Source organism: Pan troglodytes, chromosome 20, assembly GCF_028858775.2.
Source record: "Pan troglodytes isolate AG18354 chromosome 20, NHGRI_mPanTro3-v2.0_pri, whole genome shotgun sequence".
NCBI lineage: Eukaryota > Metazoa > Chordata > Mammalia > Primates > Hominidae > Pan > Pan troglodytes.
Window position 1 is genome coordinate 8,064,908 of NC_072418.2, and position 20,660 is coordinate 8,085,567.

The 20,660-nt window shown below is 48.6% G+C and overlaps 1 protein-coding gene across 25 annotated transcripts in view; it reads left to right on the forward strand.

Annotated features, from left to right (window-relative positions):
• The first annotated feature begins 66 nt into the window (after positions 1 to 66).
• The window catches only part of CATSPERD (cation channel sperm associated auxiliary subunit delta), a 61,365-nt gene continuing 40,771 nt past the window's right edge, over positions 67 to 20,660 (forward strand). For 7 of the 25 annotated variants that reach the window (XM_054673226.2, XM_024351570.3, XM_024351575.3 and 4 more), the window contains exons 1-7: positions 280 to 519; positions 4,499 to 4,553; positions 6,954 to 7,030; positions 9,541 to 9,613; positions 13,244 to 13,358; positions 16,538 to 16,605; positions 18,712 to 18,825. In XM_054673226.2, coding sequence (XP_054529201.1) covers positions 449 to 519; positions 4,499 to 4,553; positions 6,954 to 7,030; positions 9,541 to 9,613; positions 13,244 to 13,358; positions 16,538 to 16,605; positions 18,712 to 18,825 — 573 coding nt within the window. In that variant the 5' untranslated portion in view covers positions 280 to 448. Of the gene's footprint in view, positions 520 to 2,015; positions 2,206 to 2,304; positions 2,592 to 4,498; positions 4,554 to 6,953; positions 7,031 to 9,540; positions 9,614 to 13,243; positions 13,359 to 16,537; positions 16,606 to 18,711; positions 18,826 to 20,660 lie in introns of those variants that run through there. The other 18 variants (XM_063801043.1, XM_063801048.1, XM_063801040.1 and 15 more) reach the window with 17 other exon arrangements.

A 20,660-nucleotide genomic window follows, 5' to 3' on the forward strand; every position in this document is an offset into this window, starting at 1 on the left:
GAGCATCGGATCTTCTCCGCCTCTTCCGGTCTCCCACTTTAAGCGCTGAAGGCCTTTTCCGGTCACGTGGAAGGCTGTGGGCAGGCGCCAGCGCCCGTACAAAACACTGGTAGTGTTGCAAACGCAACGTTTAGGAACTCATGAGCAGCCTGTGCACATGCTTAGGCGCGCGGACAACATGCGCATGCTCAGACTCTAGACTGGCCACGGGTGGCCGGGTGCGCATACTCAGGCTCTGAGCGCACTTTGGGGTGCGCGGATTCAGGCTTCCCGGGATTCGTCTGCGCATGCTCACGGTTCAGGCGGAGCGCCGGGCTGCAGTGCGCGGAGGCCCGCTCCCGTTACTCATTGATGCGCATGCGCAGGGCTTCAGCCTGCACGTACTCGGATTGTGCAGCGACTCCCCGTGGCGGTTGAGGGGCAGTGGTGGCGGCGGAAGCCCAAGTCGATGCTGATGTTGATGCTGGTGGCGGCTGTGACCATGTGGCTCCGACCGCTGGTCACAGCTCAGCTCTGTCGGTGGGGCTGCCAGGACTCCTGGGGCTGGGGTGCTGCCGGGGGTCGGGAGGGTGCTGGTTCATCTTGGAGCCGAGGCCTGCTCCCCAACCTCACTGAGGCTCCCCTTTTACTCTTTTTAGGAATCGAACTTGACGCCTCGCTCACCCTACTCCACCCCATCCTCCCAGCCCGATATTAAGCTCTCCTACCTCTTTTTTTTTTTTTTTTGAGACGGAGTCTCGCTCTGTCGCCCAGGCTGCAGTGCAGTGGCGCGATCTCGGCTCACTGCAAGCTCCGCCTCCCGGATTCACGCCATTCTCCTGCCTCAGCCTCCTGAGTAGCTGGGACTACAGGCGCCCGCCACCACGCCCGGCTAATTTTTTTTTGTATTTTTAGTAAAGACGGGGGTTTCACCGTATTAGCCAGGATGGTCCCGATTTCCTGACCTCGTGACCCGCCTGCCTCGGCCTCCCAAAGTGCTGGGATTACAGGCGTGAGCCACCACGCCGGGCCTAGCCCTCCCACTTCTTTTTCTTTCTGGAGCCGGAGTTTTTGCTCTGTTTCCCAGGGTGGAGTGCAGTGGCGCGATCTCTGCTCACTGCAACCCCCGCCTCCCAAAGTGCTGGGATTGCAGGCGTGAGCCACCGCGCCCAGCCTTACCCAGCACATTTTGAAATTTCAGTAAATGTTAGGTTAGTGGATACTCCAACCTGCCATGGGGACCAGTTGCTGAAACTCCGTTCCTGCCCTCAGGGAACTCCCATCTGGACTAAACTGTCACATTCAGTAGGGACCTGTGAGCTGTATTCTTAGGGTGTATGGCCTCATTTGATGTTTACAGGAAGATTCATAATGATTCCTTAACCTTATTTTATTTTATTTATTAGTATTTTTTGTACAGATGGGGTCTCACTGGCTGGGTGCAGTGGCTCACGCCTGTAATCCCAGCACTTTGAGAGGTAGAGGTGGGCAGATCACTCACTTGAGGTCAGGAGTTCCAGACCAGCCTGGCCAACATGATGAAACCTCGTCTCTACTAAAAATACAAAAATTAGCCAGGCTTGGTGGCAGGTGCCTGTAATCCCAGCTACTTGGGAGGCTGAGGCAGAAAAATCGCTTGAATTCAGGAGGTGGAGGTTGCAGTGAGCTGAGATCGCACTCCAGCCTGGGTGACAAAGGGAGACTCTGTCTCAAAGGAAAAAAAAAAAAGAGAGAGATGGGGTCTCACTGTTTTGCCCAGGCTGGTCTTGAACTCCTAGGCTCCAGTGATCCTCCTGCCTCAGCCTCCCAAAGTGTTGGGATTACAGGCATGAGCCACCCATGCCCAGCCATACCCTTATTTTATTTCTTTGAGATGGAGTCTTGTTCTCGTCGCCCAGGCTGGAGTACAATGTCACGGTCTCGGCTCACTGCAACCTCCGCCTCCCAAGTTCAAGCAATTCTCCTGCCTCAGCCTCCAGAGTAGTTGGGATTATGGGCGCCTGCCACCACGTGCAGCTAATTTTTTGTGTTTTTAGTAGAGACAGGGTTCCACCATGTTGCCCAGGTTGGTCTCGAACTCCTGACCTCGTGATTCACCTGCTTCGGCCTCCCAACGTACTGGGATTACAGGCGTGAGCCACTGCGCCCGGCCAATACCCCTATTTTATAGATACGAAAGCATACTTAGGAAAGTTAAAGACACACTTGCCTAACAACACATACCTAGTAAGTGGGAGAAACATTTTCCAGTGAAATTTACTAGTAGGATTTGTCTCGAGGTCTGAAAAGGTGGGTTATATCCAGTTCTCTCATTTTCCCACACAGGCTCTCAAAGAATGGTCCCTGGACCAGCAGCATCAAGATCACCTGGAATTTATTATAATTGGTTAGAAATGCAGTTCCCTGGACCTACTGAGTCGGGGACTTGGCAGTGGGACCCAGCAAACGGTGGTTTATCAAGACCCCCCCCCCCCCGCAACCCCGGTGATTCTGATGCATATTCAAGATTGAGCACCTCTGCTGTAAACTATACCATCCTTCCAGTCACCACACACTCCCTTAAGGAGCCCCGAATACCTTGTTGCAGGACTTCATAATCTTCCTCAGCTGGGGTCTGTGAAGGAGCCTTTAGAAATTCTTGGCCGGGCGCGGGGGCTCACGCCTGTAATCCCAGCACTTTGGGAGGTGGAGGCGGGCGGATCACGAGGTCAGGAGATCGAGACCATCCTGGCTAACACGGTGAAACCTCGTCTCTACCAAAAATACAAAAAATTAGCCGGTGTGGTGGCGGGCGCTTGTAGTCCCAGCTACTCGGGAGGCTGAGGCAGGAGAATGGCGTGAACCCGGGAGGTGGAGCTTACAGTGAGCTGAGATCGCGCCACTGCACTCCAGCCTGGGCGACAGAGCGAGATTCTGTCTCAAAAAAAAAAAAAAAAAGAAAGAAAAAGAAAAAAGACATTCTCAGAAATCATTTCTACATTTTGTGTGTACTTATGTCTGTTTCTGGGAGAGGAGTTTCATACAAATTTTATTTTTTGACGGAGGCTTGCTCTGTCGCCCAGGCTGGAGTGCAGTGTGGCAAGAGCTCAACTCACTGCAACCTCCGCCTCCAAGGTTCAAGCGATTCTAGTGCCTCAGCCCTCAGCCTCCTGAGTATCTGGGATAACAGGCGCCCGCCACCCTGCCCAGCTAATTTTTTTTTTTTTTTTTTGAGACGGAGTCTCGCTCTGTTGCCCAGGCTGGAGTGCAATGGCGCCATCTCGGCTCACTGCAAGCTCTGCCTTCTGGGTTCACACCATTCTCCTGCCTCAGCCTCCCGAGTAGCTGGGACTACAGGTGCCGCAACCACGCCCGGCTAATTTTTTTGTGTTTTTAGTAGAGACGGGGTTTCACCGTGTTAGCCAGGATGGTCTCGATCTCCTGACTTCGTGATCCACCCGCCTCGGCCTCCTAAAGTGCTGGGATTACAGGCGTGAGCCACCACGCCCGGCCTTTTTTCTTTTTTGAGATGGAGTTTCACTCTTGTTGCCCGGGCTGGAGTGCAATGGTGCAATCTCAGCTCACCATAACCTCCACCTCCCGGGTTCAAGCGATTCTCCTGCCTCAGCCTCCTGAGTAGCTGGGATTACAGGCATGCGCCACCACACGCTAATTTTGTATATTACAGGCTAATTTTGTATATTTAGTAGAGACAGGGTTTCTCCATGTTGCTCAGGCTGGTCTGGAAGTCCCAACCTCAGGTGATCCACCCGCCTTGGCCTCCCAAAGTGCTGGGATTACAGGTGTGAGCCACCGTGCCTAACTTTTTTGTATTTTTAGTAGAGACGAGATTTCACGATGTTGGCCAGGCTGATCTCGAACTCCTGACCTCAGCTGATCCACCCACCTTGACCTCCCAAAGCGCTGGGATTACAGGTGTGAGCCACCGCACCTGGCTCTAATTTTCGTATTTTCAGTAGAGATGGGGTTTCACCAAGTTGGCCAGGTTGGTCTTGAACTGCTGACCTCAAGTGATCCACCTGCCTCGGCCTCCCAAAGTGCTGGGATTAAAGACATAAGCCACCACGCCCAGCCTCATCCAATTTTCTAGGGCCTCCTATAACCCGAAAAGCATCAGGAACAGATACTTGGCTGGGCGCAGTGGCTCACGCCTGTAATCCCAACACTTCGGGAGGCCAAGGCAGGCAGATCACGAGGTCAGGAGTTCAGGACCAGCCTGGCCAATGTGGTGAAACCCTATCTCTACTAAAAATATAAAAAATTAGCTAGGTGTTGTGGCACACGCCTGTAGTGCCAGCTACTCTGGAGGCTGAGGCAGGAGAATCACTTGAATCTGGGAGGCGGAGGTTGCAGTGAGCCGAGATCTTGCCACTGCACTCCAGCCTGGGCGACAGAGTGAGACTCCGTCCCCCCAAAAAAAGTACAGATACTTTAGGGTTAACCCTGAGGTGGCTGAGTAGGAAGATTCATGCTGAATATTCAATAAAAATTGACAGATGGTCTTTCTTGTCACTTCTAGTTCTCGCACAGTGAGGACAGGAAAAGTGTTTAATGTGATACAGGATGTTCAAGGGGTATGTGGCTTCACACTTAAATTCATCCTTCACTTTTGTCTAAGTACAGGATCAGAGGTAACACTTCCTGGTATTTCTTGGGTGCCCGTGTTGTCAAGCATTTAAGATCATTACTTTATTCAGTCTTTACAGTTCTTTCCCCTTTGAAATAGGGATTAATCTTTCCCATTTCACTGAGAAACAAGTTTAGAGAGATCAAGTCATCTGAACAACGCCAAGAGGAAGAAGTGGGAATAGAACTAAGATGGTCTGAGTTTTTATCGAGTGTTATGTTTACTTCTCTCTCAGATAGGAGATTTTATTTTTTGAGACAGGGTCTTGCACTGTTGCCCAGGTTGGAGTGCAGTGGCGCAATCTCGGCTCACCGCAACCTCTGCCTCCCCAGCTCAAGCGATTCTCATGCCTTACCCTCCCTAGTAGCTGGGATTATAGGTGTGTGCCACCATGCCCAGCTAATTTTTGTATTTTTGTAGAGATGAGGTTTTGCCATGTTGCCCAGGCTGGTCTCGAGCTCCTGGACTTAAGTAACCTACCTGCCTCAGCCTCCCAAAGTGCTGGGATTACAGACGTTCACCACTGTGCCCAGCCTTGATGGGAGATTTAAAAATGCATAGTAACAGTAGAAGCAAACCCTGTTACTTTGTTTACCTCATGTAATGTCACAGGAAATGTCAGTTTACTTCATGCTTAAAATGCATGAAGAAAAAATATTCTGTCAGTTCAAATTCGTTTCCTATTGACAAAATTGCATAATTTTGGCCAGATGAGGTGGCTTATGCCTGTAATCCCAGCACTTTGGGAGGCTGAGGCGGGCGGATCCCTGAGGTCAGGAGTTCAAGACCAGCCTGGCCAATATGGTGAAACCCCGTCTCTACTAGAAATACAGAAATTAGCCAGGTACGGTGGCGCATGCCTGTAATCCCAGCTATCGGGAGGCTGAGTCAGGAGAACTGCTTGAACCCAGGAGGCAGAGGTTGCAGTGAACCAAGATCGTGCCACTGCACTCCAGCCTGGGGCAACAGAGCCAAAAAAAATGCATAATTTCAAAATGGTGTCAGCATTTTGAAACAATCTTCAAGTGACTGGTTTCTAACATGTTAATATTCATCATTCTCTGGCCTTTCAAATAACTAATCATCTGTAAACAAATAGTAACATGTATAGGTATGAGATGTGATATGAATAATTACCCTGTTAATTTTTTTTTTTTCCTGAGCTGGAGTCTTGCTCTGTCACCCAGGCTGGAGTGCCGTGGCGCAATCTTGGCTCACTGCAACCTTCTTCTCCCGGGTTTAAGCCATTCTCCTGCCTCAGCCTCCCAAGTAGCTGGGATTACAGGCGTGCGCCACCACACCCACCTAATTTTTGTATTTTTAGTAGAGACGGGGTTTCACCATGTTGGCCCTGCTGGTCTCAAACTCCCTCCTGACCTCATGATCTGCCCACCTCGGCCTCCCAAAGTGCTGGGATTACAGGGGTGAGCCACTGTGTTTGGCCTGAATTTTTTTAATTTTTAAATTATCATTTCTTTTACAGACAGTGTCTCTCTTTGTTGCCCAGGATGTAGTGCAGTGCTGAGATCATAGCTCACTGCATTCTAAAACTCCTGGGCTCAAGCCATCCTTCTGCCTCAGGCTCCCCAGTAGTTGGGACTACAGGCATGCACTACCATGCCCAGCCAATTTTTATGTTTTTTGTAGAGATGTGGTCTTGCTATGCTGCTCAGGCTGGTCTCGAACTCCTGGCCTCAAGAAATCCTCCTGCCTCAGCCTCCCAAAGTGTTGGGATTACAGACGTGAGCCACCACACCTGGCCCACCCTGTGAATTAAAAAAACTGTTTATTTGGACATCATTATAGATTTACAGCAAGTTGCAAAAACAGTACAGGGAGGTCCCAAGCCCTTCCGCCAGCTTCCCCCAGCAGTCACATCTGACATGATCATAGTACAAGGTCAAAACAGAAAAATGACATTGGTACATTCCACCTACCTAATTCAGATTTCACCCTTTATGTTGATAATAGTGCGTATTAAAAATTATTTCTGGCCGGACGTGGTGGCTCACGCCTGTAATCCCAGCACTTTGGGAGGCCAAGGCAGGTGGATCACAAGGTTAGGAGATCGAGACCATCCTGGCTAACATGGTGAAACCCTGTCTCTACAAAAAAATAGAAAAAACCAGCCGGGCATGGTGGCGGGCGCCCGTAGTCCCAGCTACTCGGGAGGCTGAGGCAGGAGAATGGTGTGAACCTGGGAGGCGGAGCTTGCAGTGAGCCAAGATCGTGCAACTGCACTCCAGCCTGGGCAACAGAGCGAGACTCTTGTCTCAAAAAAAAAAATTATTTCTATCAGCTGTTTATGGTTATTGATATTATTAAGATTTTGTGATTATCTCTCTAGGACCGCCTGTATTTTCAACCTACAACAACACGCTTGATTAAACATCCGTGCGAGAAAAATATAGCACTATATCTAGGGTAAGCGGCAATTTTATGTACTGTTACCTTCCTTTTAAATTAAATCTTTAGATTTGCCCTCATTCGTTCGTTCAACAAACAGTAAAGAAGATGGCTCTGCCCTGTGTTGCTAGTTGCTGGCCTGTAGGCAGTCCATAGTCAGGGGCTGGAATTGGAGGAAGGGCGATGAAGAGATCAGCCAGTAACTAAAACAACTGCAGTATAGTGTGGTACCACCTGTCAAAGATGCTTGGTATAAGCACTGTTGGGATGCCTCAGGAAAAAATGCCTAGGAAGTTTCCACTGGGGAGTTGATGACAAAACTGGGTTTTGAAGGATGAATAGGAGTTCACTGGGATGGTGGGAGCAACCAGATGTGTATGGGCTTAGAGCAGAGCATTCAAAGGAATAAAAACACCATGCCCAGCATGCACGTGAGTTCGTAAGGGTAGCAGGTTAGGAAACCAGGTATGTCCACCATGCCAAGATGCTTACCCTCACCCTGAGGGTAGTGGAGGATGTGGGGCTGCATGACTCCTGTTTGTATTCAAGACATCAGTCTGGCAGCATCAAAAAGGGGACCGGAGGCCAGGTGCAGTGACTCATGCCTATAGTACCAGCACTTTGGGAGGCCAAGGCAGGAGGATCGCTGGAGGATCACTGGAAGCTAGCTAGGAATTCAAGACCAGCCTGGGAATATAGCAAGATCCCAGAATCTACAAAAAAAAAAAAAAAAAAAAAACAGAAAATTAGCTGGGGGTGGGCCAGGCGCAGTGGCTCACCTCTGTAATCCCAGCACTTTGGGAGGCCGAGGTTGGGGGATCACGAGGTCAAGAGATCGAGACCAGCCTGGCCAACATGGTGAAACCCCGTCTCTACTAAAAATACAAAAATTAGCTGGGCATGATGGCGCCCGCCTGTAGTCCCAGCTACTTGGGAGGCTGAGGCAGGAGAATCACTTGAACCCAGGAGTCGGAGGTTGCAGTGAGCTGAGATCGCACCACTGCACTCCAGCCTGGCGACAGAGCGAGACTCTGTCTCAAAAAAAAAGAAAAAAAAGAGAAAATTAGCTGGGGGTGGCAGTGTGCACCTGTAGTCCCAGCTACTTGGGAGGCTGAGGTAGGAGGTTTACTTGAGCACAGGAGTTCGAGGGTACAGTGAGCCATGAGCACACCATTGTGCCCCATCTGGATGACAGAGACTGTCTCTGTCATCAACAGCTCTTTTATAAATCAGCCATGACCAATTATAAAACATAATTATGGCTGGGAGGCTGAGGCAGGAGGATCACTTGAGCCCAGGAGTTGAAAACCAGCCTGGATAACATAGCAAGACCCATCTCCCTCTCTCTCTCTTTTTTTTTTTTTTGAGACGGAGTCTTGTTCTGTTGCCCAGGCTGCAGGGCAGTGGCGCAATCTCGGCTCACTGCAAACTCCGCCTCCTGGGTTCCAGCAATTCTTCTGCCTCAGCCTCCTAAGTAGCTGGGACTACAGGTGTGCACCACCACGCCCGACTAATTTTTGTATTTTTAGTAAAGACAGAGTTTTTACCATGCTGGCCAGGCTGGTCTCGAACTCCTGACCTCAGGTGATCCACCCACCTGGGCCTCCCAAAGTGCTGGGATTACAGGCATGAGCCACCACACCTGGCCATCCATCTCTCTCTCTCTCTCTTTTTTAAAGGCTATTATGAGAAATACCATTCATGATGGCAACAAAAACTTTAAAAGGAATAGGAATTAACTCAGTAAATCTTTTTTTTTTTTTTTTTTTGAGACAGTGTTTCACTATTGTCGCCCAGGCTGGCGTGCAGTGGCATGATCTTGGCTCACTGCAACCTCTGCCTCCCAGGTTCAGGCGATTCTCCTGCCTCAGCCTCCCGAGTAGCTGGGATTACAGGTGTGCGCCACCATGCCAGGCTAATTTTTATGTGTGTTTTTAGTAGAGATGGGGTTTCAACATGTTGGCCAGGCTGGTCTCGAACTCTTGACCTCAGGTGATCTGCCTGCCTTGGCTTCCAAAATGCTGGGATTACAGGCATGAGCCATCGCACCTGGCCAACTCAGTAATTCTTTTCTGTTGAAAACCATAAAATTTACTGGAGAGTTGGGGAAGGAGATCTGGATAATGAAATGATATACCATGTTCATGGATGGCATTTTCCTATTTAAAAGTTTCCCATATGAAGGAACAAACTGTTTATTTCTTATATACACATTCCTGGTCTAAAACTATTTACGTTAGTGGAACTAGAGGCATATAAATTATAAAACTGAAGTCCATCCTGCCACTCAATGTACATTTTATATAGTTTTATATTTGATGTATTCACACATTTAAACTATTATTTCTGGAAGTCAAACACCTGGACTGTAGAGGTTTATTTATGCAAAATAAGTAAATTATATCTAAATGACTCCTGGTTACAATACAAATTTTGTTTGAATGTAGACATTTTAGAGTACCTCTATTGTCTTTTTTCTTTCCTTGTGTGACATTATCCTAATTTAACTTATTTATTGTTTATTTCAGGAAACAAGTTTTTTTCACAATGGATAACTTTGAGACTAGTCTCCTTCCATTTACCATCCCTACATCAATGCAGGTAGTTATTTTACTGAGTGATCTGAAGGATGCTAGTATAAGTAATATTTGGGGGAAAATACAGTTCTGAAATATCAGACTGGTCTGTTTTTGTTAGTTTAGAGGTTTATTTTACAACGTACCTCTTCAAGACATTAAGGGCAATTTCTAAGCCTAAAGAAGGGCTGGTTTTATTCTGCCCCTACTACCAAAATAGACTTTCTATTCCTGAAAAAGAAAAAAAGAGTGGATGTAGGTCCTCTTCCTTACATTGGTTATATTATAAATAGATAGATGGGATGGTATCTTACTTTATATGCAGTAATTTCAAGACCTCCCTTGGTCAGGTACAGTGGCTCACGCCTGTAATCCCAGCACTTTGGGAGGCTGAGGCGGGCAGATCACGAGGTCAAGAGACTGAGACCATCCTGGCCAACATGGTGAAACCCCGTCTCTACTAAAAATACAAAAATTACCCGGGCGTGGTGGCACGGGCCTGTAGTCCCAGCTACTTGGGAGGCTGAGGCAGGAGAATCACTCGAACCCAGGAGGTGGAGGTTGTAGTGGCCCGAGATCGAGGCACTGCACTCCAGCCTGGGCAACAGAGGGAGACTCTGTCTTAAAAAATAATAATAAAATAAAATAAATAAATAAATAATAGATAGGTGGGATGGTATCTTACTTTACATGCAGTAATTTCAAGACTCCCTCAGTCAGGTACAGTGGCTCATGCCTGTAATCCCTGCACATTGATTGGCCAAGACAGGAGGATCACTTGAGTCCAGGAGTTCAATACCACCAGCCTGGGCGGCTGGGCACGGTGGCTCACGCCTGTAATCCCAGCACTTTGGGAGGCCGAGGCAGGCGCATCAGGAGGTCAGGAGATTAAGACCACGGTGAAACCCTGTCTCTACTAAAAATACAAAAAAATTAGCTGGGCGTGGTGGCAGGTGCTTGTAGTCGCAGCTACTCGGGAGGCTGAGGCAGGAGAATGGCTTGAACTTGGGAGGCGGAGCTTGCAGTGAGCCGAGATCGCGCCACTACACTCCAACCCCAGCTATTCGGGAGGCTGAGGCAGGAGAATGGCGTGAACCCAAGAGGCGGAGCTTTCAGTGAGCCGTGATCGCACCACTGCACTCCAGCCTGGGTGACAGAGTGAGACTCCGTCTCAAAAAAAAAAAAAAAAAAGAGCCCCCCAAATTGTCCTAAACCAAAGCACACCCTTAGTGAATATTTGAGAAATTATACCATCGACACCTATGCTAAATAAAGTTTTGGGCTTGACATGGTGGTTCACGCCTGTAACCCCAGCACTTTAAGAGGCTGAGGTGGGCAGATTGCTTGACCCTAGGAGTTCAGGACTACCCAGGGCAACACGACGAAATTCCAACTCTATATGAAATTAGCCGAGTGTGGTGGTGTGGTGGTGTGGTGGTGTGGTGGTGCATGCCTGTTGTTCCAGCAACTCAGGAGCCTGAGGTGGGAAGATTGCTTGAGCTGGGAGCTGGAGGTTGCAGTGAGCTATGATTGTGCCACCGCACTCCAGCTTGAGTGGCAGCTTGAGACTCTATCTCAAAATAAATAAATAAAAATAAAGTTTTGTCAATTATCGAAAATACCAATATTTCTCCTAAAAGCGACACTTAACAGTTAACGCTAGTCATTCATCATTTATACTTTAGGCTTTGTCATCCAAGAAGGTTTTGTTTTGTTTTGTTTGTTTATTTGATTTTGTGGTTTTTGTTTTTTGAGATGGAGTCTCCCTCTGTCACCCAAGCTGGAGTGCAGTGGCACGATCTCAGCTCATTGCAACCTCCACCTCCTGGGTTCAAGCGATTCTCCTGCCTCAGCCTCCTGAGTAGCTGGAATTACCCCAAAATTAGCCACCACGCCTGGCTAATTTTTGTATTTTTTAGTAGAGACAGTGTTTCACTATGTTGGCCAGGCTGGTCTCAAACTCCTGACCTCAGGTGATCCGCCTTGTTCTCCCAGAGTGCTAGGATTACAAGCATGAGCCACCACGCCCAGCTTCAGGGAAGGTTTTTATAAAAGAAGAGGAGATGGAATGAATTGAGGTATCTGAGGGCACCCAAGACCAGCTTCAACTTGGTTCTAGCTGGCCCCAAGATACACAGTTCTCAGTATCTAAGAACCAACCAACTATTGCTGGCATACGTGGTGTTTTTTTTTGTTTGTTTGTTTTTTTGAGACGGAGTCTCGCTCTGTCGCCTAGGCTGGAGTGCAGTGGCGTGATCTCAGCTCACTGCAACCTCACCTCCCGAGTTCACACCATTCTCCTCCCTCAGCTTCCCGAGTAGCTGGGACTACAGGCGCCGCCACTACGCCTGGCTAATTTTTTGTATTTTTAGTAGAGACGGGGTTTCACCATGTCAGCCAGGATGGAAAATGGTGTTTTTTGTTTTGTTTTGTTTTGTTTTTGCTTTTTGAGACCGAGTCTCTGTCACCCAGGCTGGAGTGCAGTGGTGCAATCTCGGCTCACTGCAACCTCTGCCTCCTGGGTTCAAGCGATTCTCGTGCCTCAGACTCCTGAGCAACTGGGATTACAGGCAGGCACCACCATGCCTAGCTACTTTTTTTGTATTTTTAGTAGAGACGGGGTTTCGTTATGTTGGCCAGCTGGTATTGAACTCTTAACCTTGAGTGATCTGCCTGCCTTGGCTTCCTGAAGTGTTGGTATTACAGGCGTGAGCCACCACGCTCGGCCATAAATGTCTTTTTTCTTTTCTTTTTCTTTTTTTTTTTCAAGATGGAGTTTCACCCTTGTTGCCCAAGCTGTAGTGCAATTGTGCAATCTCGGCTCACTGCAACCTCCACCTCCTGGGTTCAAGCAATTCTCCTGTCTCAGCCTCCCGAGTAGCTGGGACTATAGGCACCTGCCACCATACTTAGCTAATTTTTGTATTTTTAATAGAGGCAGGGTTTCACCATGTTGGCCAGGCTGGTCTTGAAATCCTCACCTCAGGTGATTCACCTGCCTTGGCCTCCCAAAGTGCTGGGATTATAGGTGTAAGCCACTGCGCCTGGTCTCTCTCTTTCTTTTTCTTTCTTTCTTTCTCTTTTTCTTTCTTTCTTTCTTTCTTTCTTTCTTTCTTTCTTTTCTTCCTTCCTTCCTTCCTTCCCTCCTTCCTTCCTTTCCCTCCCTCTCTCCCTCCTTCCTTCCTTTCTTCTCCTTCCTCCCTCCCTCCCTCCCTTCCTTCCTCCTTTCTTTCTTTCTCTCTCTCTCTTTCTCTCTCTCTATTTCTTTTCTTTCTTTCTTTCCCAGAGTTTTGCTCTTGTCACCAGGCTGGAGTGACACAGTCTCGGCTCACTGCAACCTCCACCTCCTAGGATCAAGCGATTCTCCTGCCTCAGCCTCTCAAGTAGCTGGGATTACAGGCACCTGCTGCCACAACTGGCTAATTTTTGTATTTTTAGTAGAGACGGGGTTTCACTGTGTTGGCTAGGCTGGTCTCAAACTCCTGACCTCGGTGATCTACCCGCCTTGGCCTCCCAAAGTGCTGGGATTACAAGCGAGGGCCACCGCGCCCGTCCATAAATTTTTTTTTTTTCAATGCATGTCTAGAAGTCTGCGTTTCTGAATCAGTGTTTGAAAAGATGCTCTCATTTATATCACCCATATAATAACTTTCAGGTCGGCGTACCAGAAGTGACATCAGCACATTTTGCTGGTTCGTTATTGCTGTTAGTAGTGGATCAAAAAGTCTATATTTATGATTATGAAAATAATTCTTGGAGCATGTCTTTAGGTATGTACATTTTGTATTTTTAAATTTTGTTTGAGTGTAGTCAACATGAGAGAAGAGGGTATTAGTGTTGGAAGTATAAGCGATGCTCCTACTTGGATGTCAGCCCCAGCACGTTACTTTGTCCTTTCCAACCAAAATGAAAATTGGCCTGAGTCCCCATCCATAGACTGGGAACCTAGTGTTCCCATCATGGATTGTAGTCACAAGCCACAAAAGCTACTTGGGCTGATTGAAACAAACAAGAGGCATTGGCCGGGTGCGGTGGCTCACGCCTGTGATCCCAGCAATTTGGGAGTCTGCGGTAGGCGGATCATCTGAGGTCAGGAGTTCGAGACCAGCCTGACCAACATGGCGAAACCCGGTCTCTACTAAAAATACAAAAATTAGGCTGAGTGCCGTGGCTCACGCCTGTAATCCCAGCACTTTGGGAGACTGAGGCGGGCAGATCATCTGAGGTCAGGAGTTCGAGACCAGCCTGACCAACATGGGGAAACCCCATCTCTACTAAAAATACAAAATTAGCTGGGCGTGGTGGTGCATGCCTGTAATCCCAGCTACTCGGGAGGCTGAGGCAGGAGAATCGCTTGAACCTGGGAGGTGGAGGTTGCGGTGAGCCGAGATTGTGCCACTGCACTCCAGCCTGGGCAACAAGAGCAAAACTCTGTCTCAAAAAAAAAAAAAATTAGCTGGGTGTGGTGGTGTGTGCCTGTAATCCCAGCTTACTCTGGACCCCGAGGCAGGAGGATCCCTTGAGCCCAGGAAGTGGAGGTTGCAGTGAGCTGAGATTGGGCCACTGCACCCCAGCATGGATGACAGAGTGAGACTCTGTCTAAAAAAAAAAAAAAAAATCGAGGGACATCAGCGGGTCTTGGTGATGGACTGGTGTCCGGGGAGGACCAGGGAAAACTGAGGATGACCAGTAGATGTCTGGTAACCAAGCTGGATTATGAGCATTGTCCCTCCCACACACTTCTCACGAGGGCTAGGGGACAGTAGAGAAGGTGAGCTTTATGAAGAGGGAGAAAGATGAGGACCCTGATGCAGGAGGAAAGAAGATGTGAAAAGTGAAGATGAGGCAAATGTTAGCTTTAGAAAAGAAGAGGATCGCCTGAGCCCAGGAGTTCAAGTCCACCCTAGGCAACAGAGCAGAATGCCATCTTTACAAAAAACCTTACTTTTCTTTTTTTGGAGACAGAGTCTCACTCGGTCACCCAGGCTGGAGTACAGTGGCCCAGTCTTGGCTCACTGCAACCTCTGCCTCCTGGGTTCAAGCGATTCTCCTGCCTCAACTTCCTGAGTAGCTGGGGTCACAGGCACCCGCCACCACGCCTGGCTAATTTTTTGTTTGTTTGTTTGTTTTGAGACGGAGTTTCGCTGTTGTTGCCCAGGCTGGAGTGCGATCGCACGATCTCAGCTCATTGCACCCTCTGCCTCTTGGGTTCAAGCGATTCTCCTGCCTTACCCTCCCGAGTAGCTGGGATTACAGGCATGTGCCATGACGCCCAGCTAATTTATTTTTTTTTTGACGGAGTCTCGCTCTGTCACTAGGATGGAGTGCAGTGGCACAATCTCGGCTCACTGCAACCTCCACCTCCCAGGTTCAAGTGATCCTCCTGCCTCAGCCTCCCAAGTAGCTGGGACTACAGGCGTGTGCCACCACGCCCAGCTAATTTTTGTATGTTTTTAGTATAGATGGGGTTTCACCATGTTGGCCAGGATGATCTCGATCTATTTACCTCGTGATCCCCTCGCCTCGGCCTCCCAAAGTGCTGGGATTACAGGCGTGAGCCACCGTGCCCGGCTAACTTTTTTTTTTTTTTTTTTTTTTGAGACGGCGTCTCACTCTGTCGCCCAGGCTGGATGGAGTGCAGTGGCACGATCTCGGCTCACTGCAAGCTCCGCCTCCCAGGTTCATGCCATTCTTCTGCCTCAGGCTCCTGAGTAGCTGGGACTACAGGCACCTGCCACCATGCCTAGCTAATTTTTTGTATTTTTAGTAGAGATGGGGTTTCACGGTGTTAGCCAGGACGGTCTCGATCTGACCTCGTGATCCGCCCACTTCAGCCTCCCAAAGTGCTGGGATTACAGGCATGAGCTACTGTGCCCGGCCTAATTTTGTATTTTTAATAGAGACAGGGTTTCTCCATTTTGGCCAGGCTGGTCTTGAACTCCCGACCTCAGGAGATCCACCCACCTCTGCCTCCCAAAGTGCTAGGATTACAGGTGTGAACCACCGAGTCGGGCCAACTGGGGGCAGTTCTGTCCCCCAAGAGGACACTTGGCAATGTCTGGAGACATTTTTGGTGTCAAGACTAGAGGAACGTGCTACCGGCATTGAGTGGTGGGTAGAGATACAGATGCTAAAAAGCATCCTACAATGCATAGGAAACTCCTCGCAAGTGAGAACCATCTGCTCCCAAATTTCAGTAGTGTTGAGGCTGAGAAACCCTGTTCTGAACTTTTCTCCAGGCCGGGCGCGGTGGCTCATGCCTATAATCCCAGCACTTTGGGAGGCCGAGGCGGGTGGATCACTCGAGGTCAGGAGTTTGAGACCAGCCTGGCCACTGTGGCGAAACTCCGTCTCTACTAAAAATGCAAAAATTAGCCAGGCGTGGTGGTGGGCACCTGTAATTCCAGCTTGAGAGGCTGAGGCAGGAGAATCATTTGAACCTGGGAGGTGGAGGTGGCAGTGAGCCACCATTGCACTCTAGCCTAGACGACAGAGATTGCACCACTGGCACTCCAGCCTGGACGACAGAGGGGGACTCTCTCTCAAATAAATAAATAAGTAAATAAATAAACTTTTCTAGGCCAGGTGTGGTGGCTCACACCTGTAATCCCAGCACTTTGGGAGGCCGAGGCGGGTGGATGACAAGGTCAGGAGATCGAAACCATCCTGGCTAACACAGTGAAACCCCGTCTCTACTAAAAATACAAAAAATTAGCCGGGCGTAGTGGCGGGCGCCTATAGTCCCAGCAACTCAGGAGGCTGAGGCAGGAGAATGGCGTGAACCTGGGAGGCGGAGCTTGCAGTGAGCCGGGATCGCGCCACTGCACTTCAGCCTGGGCGACAGAGCAAGACTGTCTCAAAAACAAAACAAAACAAAACAAAAAACAAAAAACTTTTCTCCAAACTTCAGGGAACTCATAAACATTTCAAAATTATATTTTCCTTTCAGGTATAAAACACCCTGTTACACATGTCTCTGGTGATAATTGTTGTTATACTGGAAGTTTGTTTTGTGTGGTAAGTATAAGTGTATAATTGTTCATTTTTTTTTGCTCTCCTCTGAACACAAATAATCATGAGTAGACATAAAGGCTGGGCGTGGTGGCTCATACCTGTAATCCCAGCACTTTGGGAGGCCGAGGCAAGAGGATTGCTGAAGCCCAGGAGTTTGAGACCAGCCTGGGCAACATAGTGAAACCCCATCTCTACAAAACAATAAAATAATTAGCCTGGTGTGGTGACATGTTCCTGTAGTCCCAGCCACGGCAGGAGGATTGCTTGAGCCCAGGAGATCGAGGCTGCAATGAGCCATGATTACGCCACTGCACTCCAGCCTGGGCAACTAGCAAGACTCCGTCAAAAAAAAAAAAAAAGACTGGGCATGGTGGCTCATGCCTGTAGTAATCTAGCATTTTGGGAGGCTGAGGTGGGTGGATCACCTGAGGCCAGGAGCTCGAGACCAGCCTGGCCAACATGGCAAAACCCTGTCTCTACTAAAAATACAAAAAATTAGCCAGGCATGGTGGCGTGTGCCTGTAATCCCAGCTACTCAGGAGGCTGAGGCAGGAGAATCTCTTGAGCCTGGGAGGCGGAGGCTGCAGCGAGCCGAGATCGCACCATTGCACTCCAGCCTGGGCAACAAGAGTGAAACTCCATCTCAAAAAAAAAAAAGAAAAGAAAAGAAGAAAAAGAAAAAAGGACAGTGTAAGGCTTGAGACAGGGTCTCAAGAACTTGGTCAGTGTTATTTCCCATGGGTTCAGACCACAGTTGGGAGATGGAAAAGGTTTTGGGGATGTTTTCAGATCCGCTGGCTGACACTATAAATACATCCATCTATAGTTGACCTTTGAACAATGTATAGGTTAGAGGTACCACCCTCCACCCCACACAGTTGAAAATCCACAGGTAACTTTAGACTTCCCCAAAACTTAATTATTGGCCAGGTGCGGTGGTTCATGCCTGTAATCCCAGTAGTTTGGGAGGCTGAGGCGGGTAGATCACAAGGTCAGGAGTTCGAGACCAGCCTGGCCAACATAGTGAAACCCCGTCTCTACTAAAAATACAAAAAATTAGCCAGGCGTGCTGGCAGGCACCTGTAATCCCAGCTTACAAATTCGAGGCTAGTATGGGCAACATGGTGAGACCTTGTCTCTACTCAAAATACAAAAAAAAGAAAAGAAAAGAAAAAAATAGCTAGATATGGTGGTGAGCACCTATAGTCCCAGTTACTCAGGTCGCTGGGGTGGGAGGATGGCTTGAGCCCAGGAGGCGTAGGTTATAGCGAGCTGAGATCATGCCACTGCAGTCGGCTGGGGCAATAGAGCCAGAACTTGTCTCAAAACAAAAACAAACCAAATAACAAACTTAATTACTAATAGCCTACTGTTGCCTGGAAGCTTCACTAATAACATAAACAGTCTATGACTGTCACCCAGGATAGAGTGCAGTGGCGCAATCTCGGCTCATTGCAACCTCCGCCTCCCAGGCTTCAGTGATTCCCCTGGCTCAGCCTCCTGAGTAGCTGGGACTACAGGTACACAGCACCACGCCTGGCTAATTTTTAGTACAGGTGGGGTTTCACCATGTTGGCCAGACTGGTCTCGAACTCCTGGCCTCAAGTGATCCACCTGCCTCAGCCTCCCAAAGTGCTGGGATTACAGGCGTGAGCCAACACGCCCGGCCTGTTTTTGTTTTTGTTTTCGTTTTTTTTTAAGAGACAGGGTTTCATTATGTTGGTCAGGCTGGTCTTGAACTCCTGGCGTCAAGTGATCCGCCCGCCTCAGCCTCCCAAAGTGCTGGGATTACAGTTGTGAGCCACCAGGCCTGGCCTAACTTTGGTATTTTTTAGGAGAGATGGGGTTTCATTATGTTGGCCAAGCTAGTCTTGAACTCCTGGCCTCAAGTGATCTGCCTGCCTCGGCCTCCCAGAGTGCTGGGATTACAGGCGTGAGCCACCGCGCCTGGCGTGTATCCACTTTTTGGCTATCAGAAACAGCCCCATTGAACAGTCACGTCCAGACATCCAGGTTTTTGTTCAGACATGAGTTTTCATTTCTCTGGGATAAACGTTCAGGAATGTACTTGCTGGCATCTTTCTTTCATTCTTTCTTTTTTTTTTATAGCATGTCAGTAATTTGGTTTTTGCATATTTCCGTGGAGATCAGATATCCCAGACTCATATATATTATTCAAATACTGGGGGATTCAGTTTTTGGAAGTATCACTATGACAGACAGGTATGTTAAATTTGGTAAGAATGTGAAAATAAATATATATGTACCTTGTGATTGTAGTAATTGCTGTCAATGGGTGCACGAGGGTTTTTTCCTCTTTAAGAGTCCAACTGGGACAGGAGTGGTGGCTCATGCCGGTAATCCCAGCACTTTGGGAGGCTGAGGCAGGAGGATAGCTTGAGCCCAGGAGTTTGAGACCGGCCTGGGTGACATGGCAAGACCCCATCTCTACAAAAAATAAAAAAAATAAAAAAATTAGTCAGGTGTGGTGGCGTGTGTTTTAGTCCTAGCTACTTGGAAGGCTGAGGGGGGAGGGTCACTGGAGTCTGGGAGATTGAGGCTGCGGTGACTATGATCACACCTCTGCTCTCCAGCTTGAGTGACAGAGCGAGACCTCATCTCAAAAAAAAAAAAAAAAAAGAAAAAAAAAAGTCCACTGGCTGGGAGGTTAGGGAAAATTCCAGGTCAACGGAGCCAGCTCAGGAGCCTAGGAAGTTAGAGACAAAAAGTTTTAGGTCGGGCAAAATCATGGCACCATTTATGCCATTTAAGTAGGGCTTATAAAAGCTAGTGACAGGCCAGGGGTGGTGCCTCACACATGTAATCTGAGCACTTTGGGAGGCCAAGGTGGGCAGATCACCTGAGGTTGGGAGTTCAAGACCAGCCTGACTAACATGGAGAAACCCCGTCTCTACTAAAAGTACAAAATAGGCTGGGCGTGGTGGCACATGCTTGTAATCTCAGCTACTCGGGAGGCTGAGGCAGGAGAATCGCTTGAACCCGGGAGGCAGAGGTTGCGGTGAGCCAAGATCACACCATTGCACTCCAGCCTGGGCAACAAGAGCAAAACAGTGTCTCAAAAAAATAAAATAAAATAAAATAAGCTGGGCGCAGTGGCTCACGCCTGTAATTCCAGCACTTTGGGAGGCCGAGGTGGGCGGATCACCTGAAGTCAGGAGATCGAGACCAGCCTGACCAACATGGAGAAACCCCATCTCTACTAAAAATACAAAATTAGCTGGGCGTGGTGCCTCATGCCTGTAATCCCAGCTACCCGGGAGGCTGAGGCCGAAGAATCGCTTGAACCCAGGAGGCGGAGGTTGCAGTGAGCCGAGATCCCACCAGTGCACTCCAGCCTGGGCAACAAAAGCGAAACTCCATCTCAAAAAAAATAAATAAAATAAAATACAAAAACTGGCTGAGTGTATTGGCGGACGCCTGTAATCCCAGCTATTGGGAGGCTGAGGCAGGAGAATCGCTTGAACCCGGGAGGCAGAAGTTGCTTGAGCCAAGATTGCGCCACTGCACTCCAGCCTGGGCAACAGAGAAACTCCGTCTCAAAAAAAAAAAAAAAAAAAAAGCTAGCGCCCAGCCGTGTAGGGACATGGTGGCTCACACTTGTAACCCCAGCACTTTGGGAGGCTGAAGCAGGTGGATCGCTTGAGTCCAGTAGTTAAATACCAGCCTGGGCAATACGGTGAAACCCTGTCTCTACCAAAAATATAACAATTAGCCGGGCATGGTGGTGCATGCCTGTAGTCTCAGCTACTTGGGAGGCTGAGGCAGGAGGATTGTTTGAGCCTGGGATGTGGAGGTTGCAGTGAGCTGAGACAACGCCATTGCACTACAGTCTGGATGACAGAGTGAGACCCTGTCTTAAAAAAAAGAAAAGAAAAAAGCTAATGCCCTAGTAAAGGCAACACATTAATTTATGACACACCCACATGCCCACCTGAAGATTGGTACTATCAGGTTCATCATCATGCTCACTTTACAGATGAGAAAACTGTAGCGGGTTGAACCAATGTCCCCCCAAAATTTATGTCAACCTGGAACTT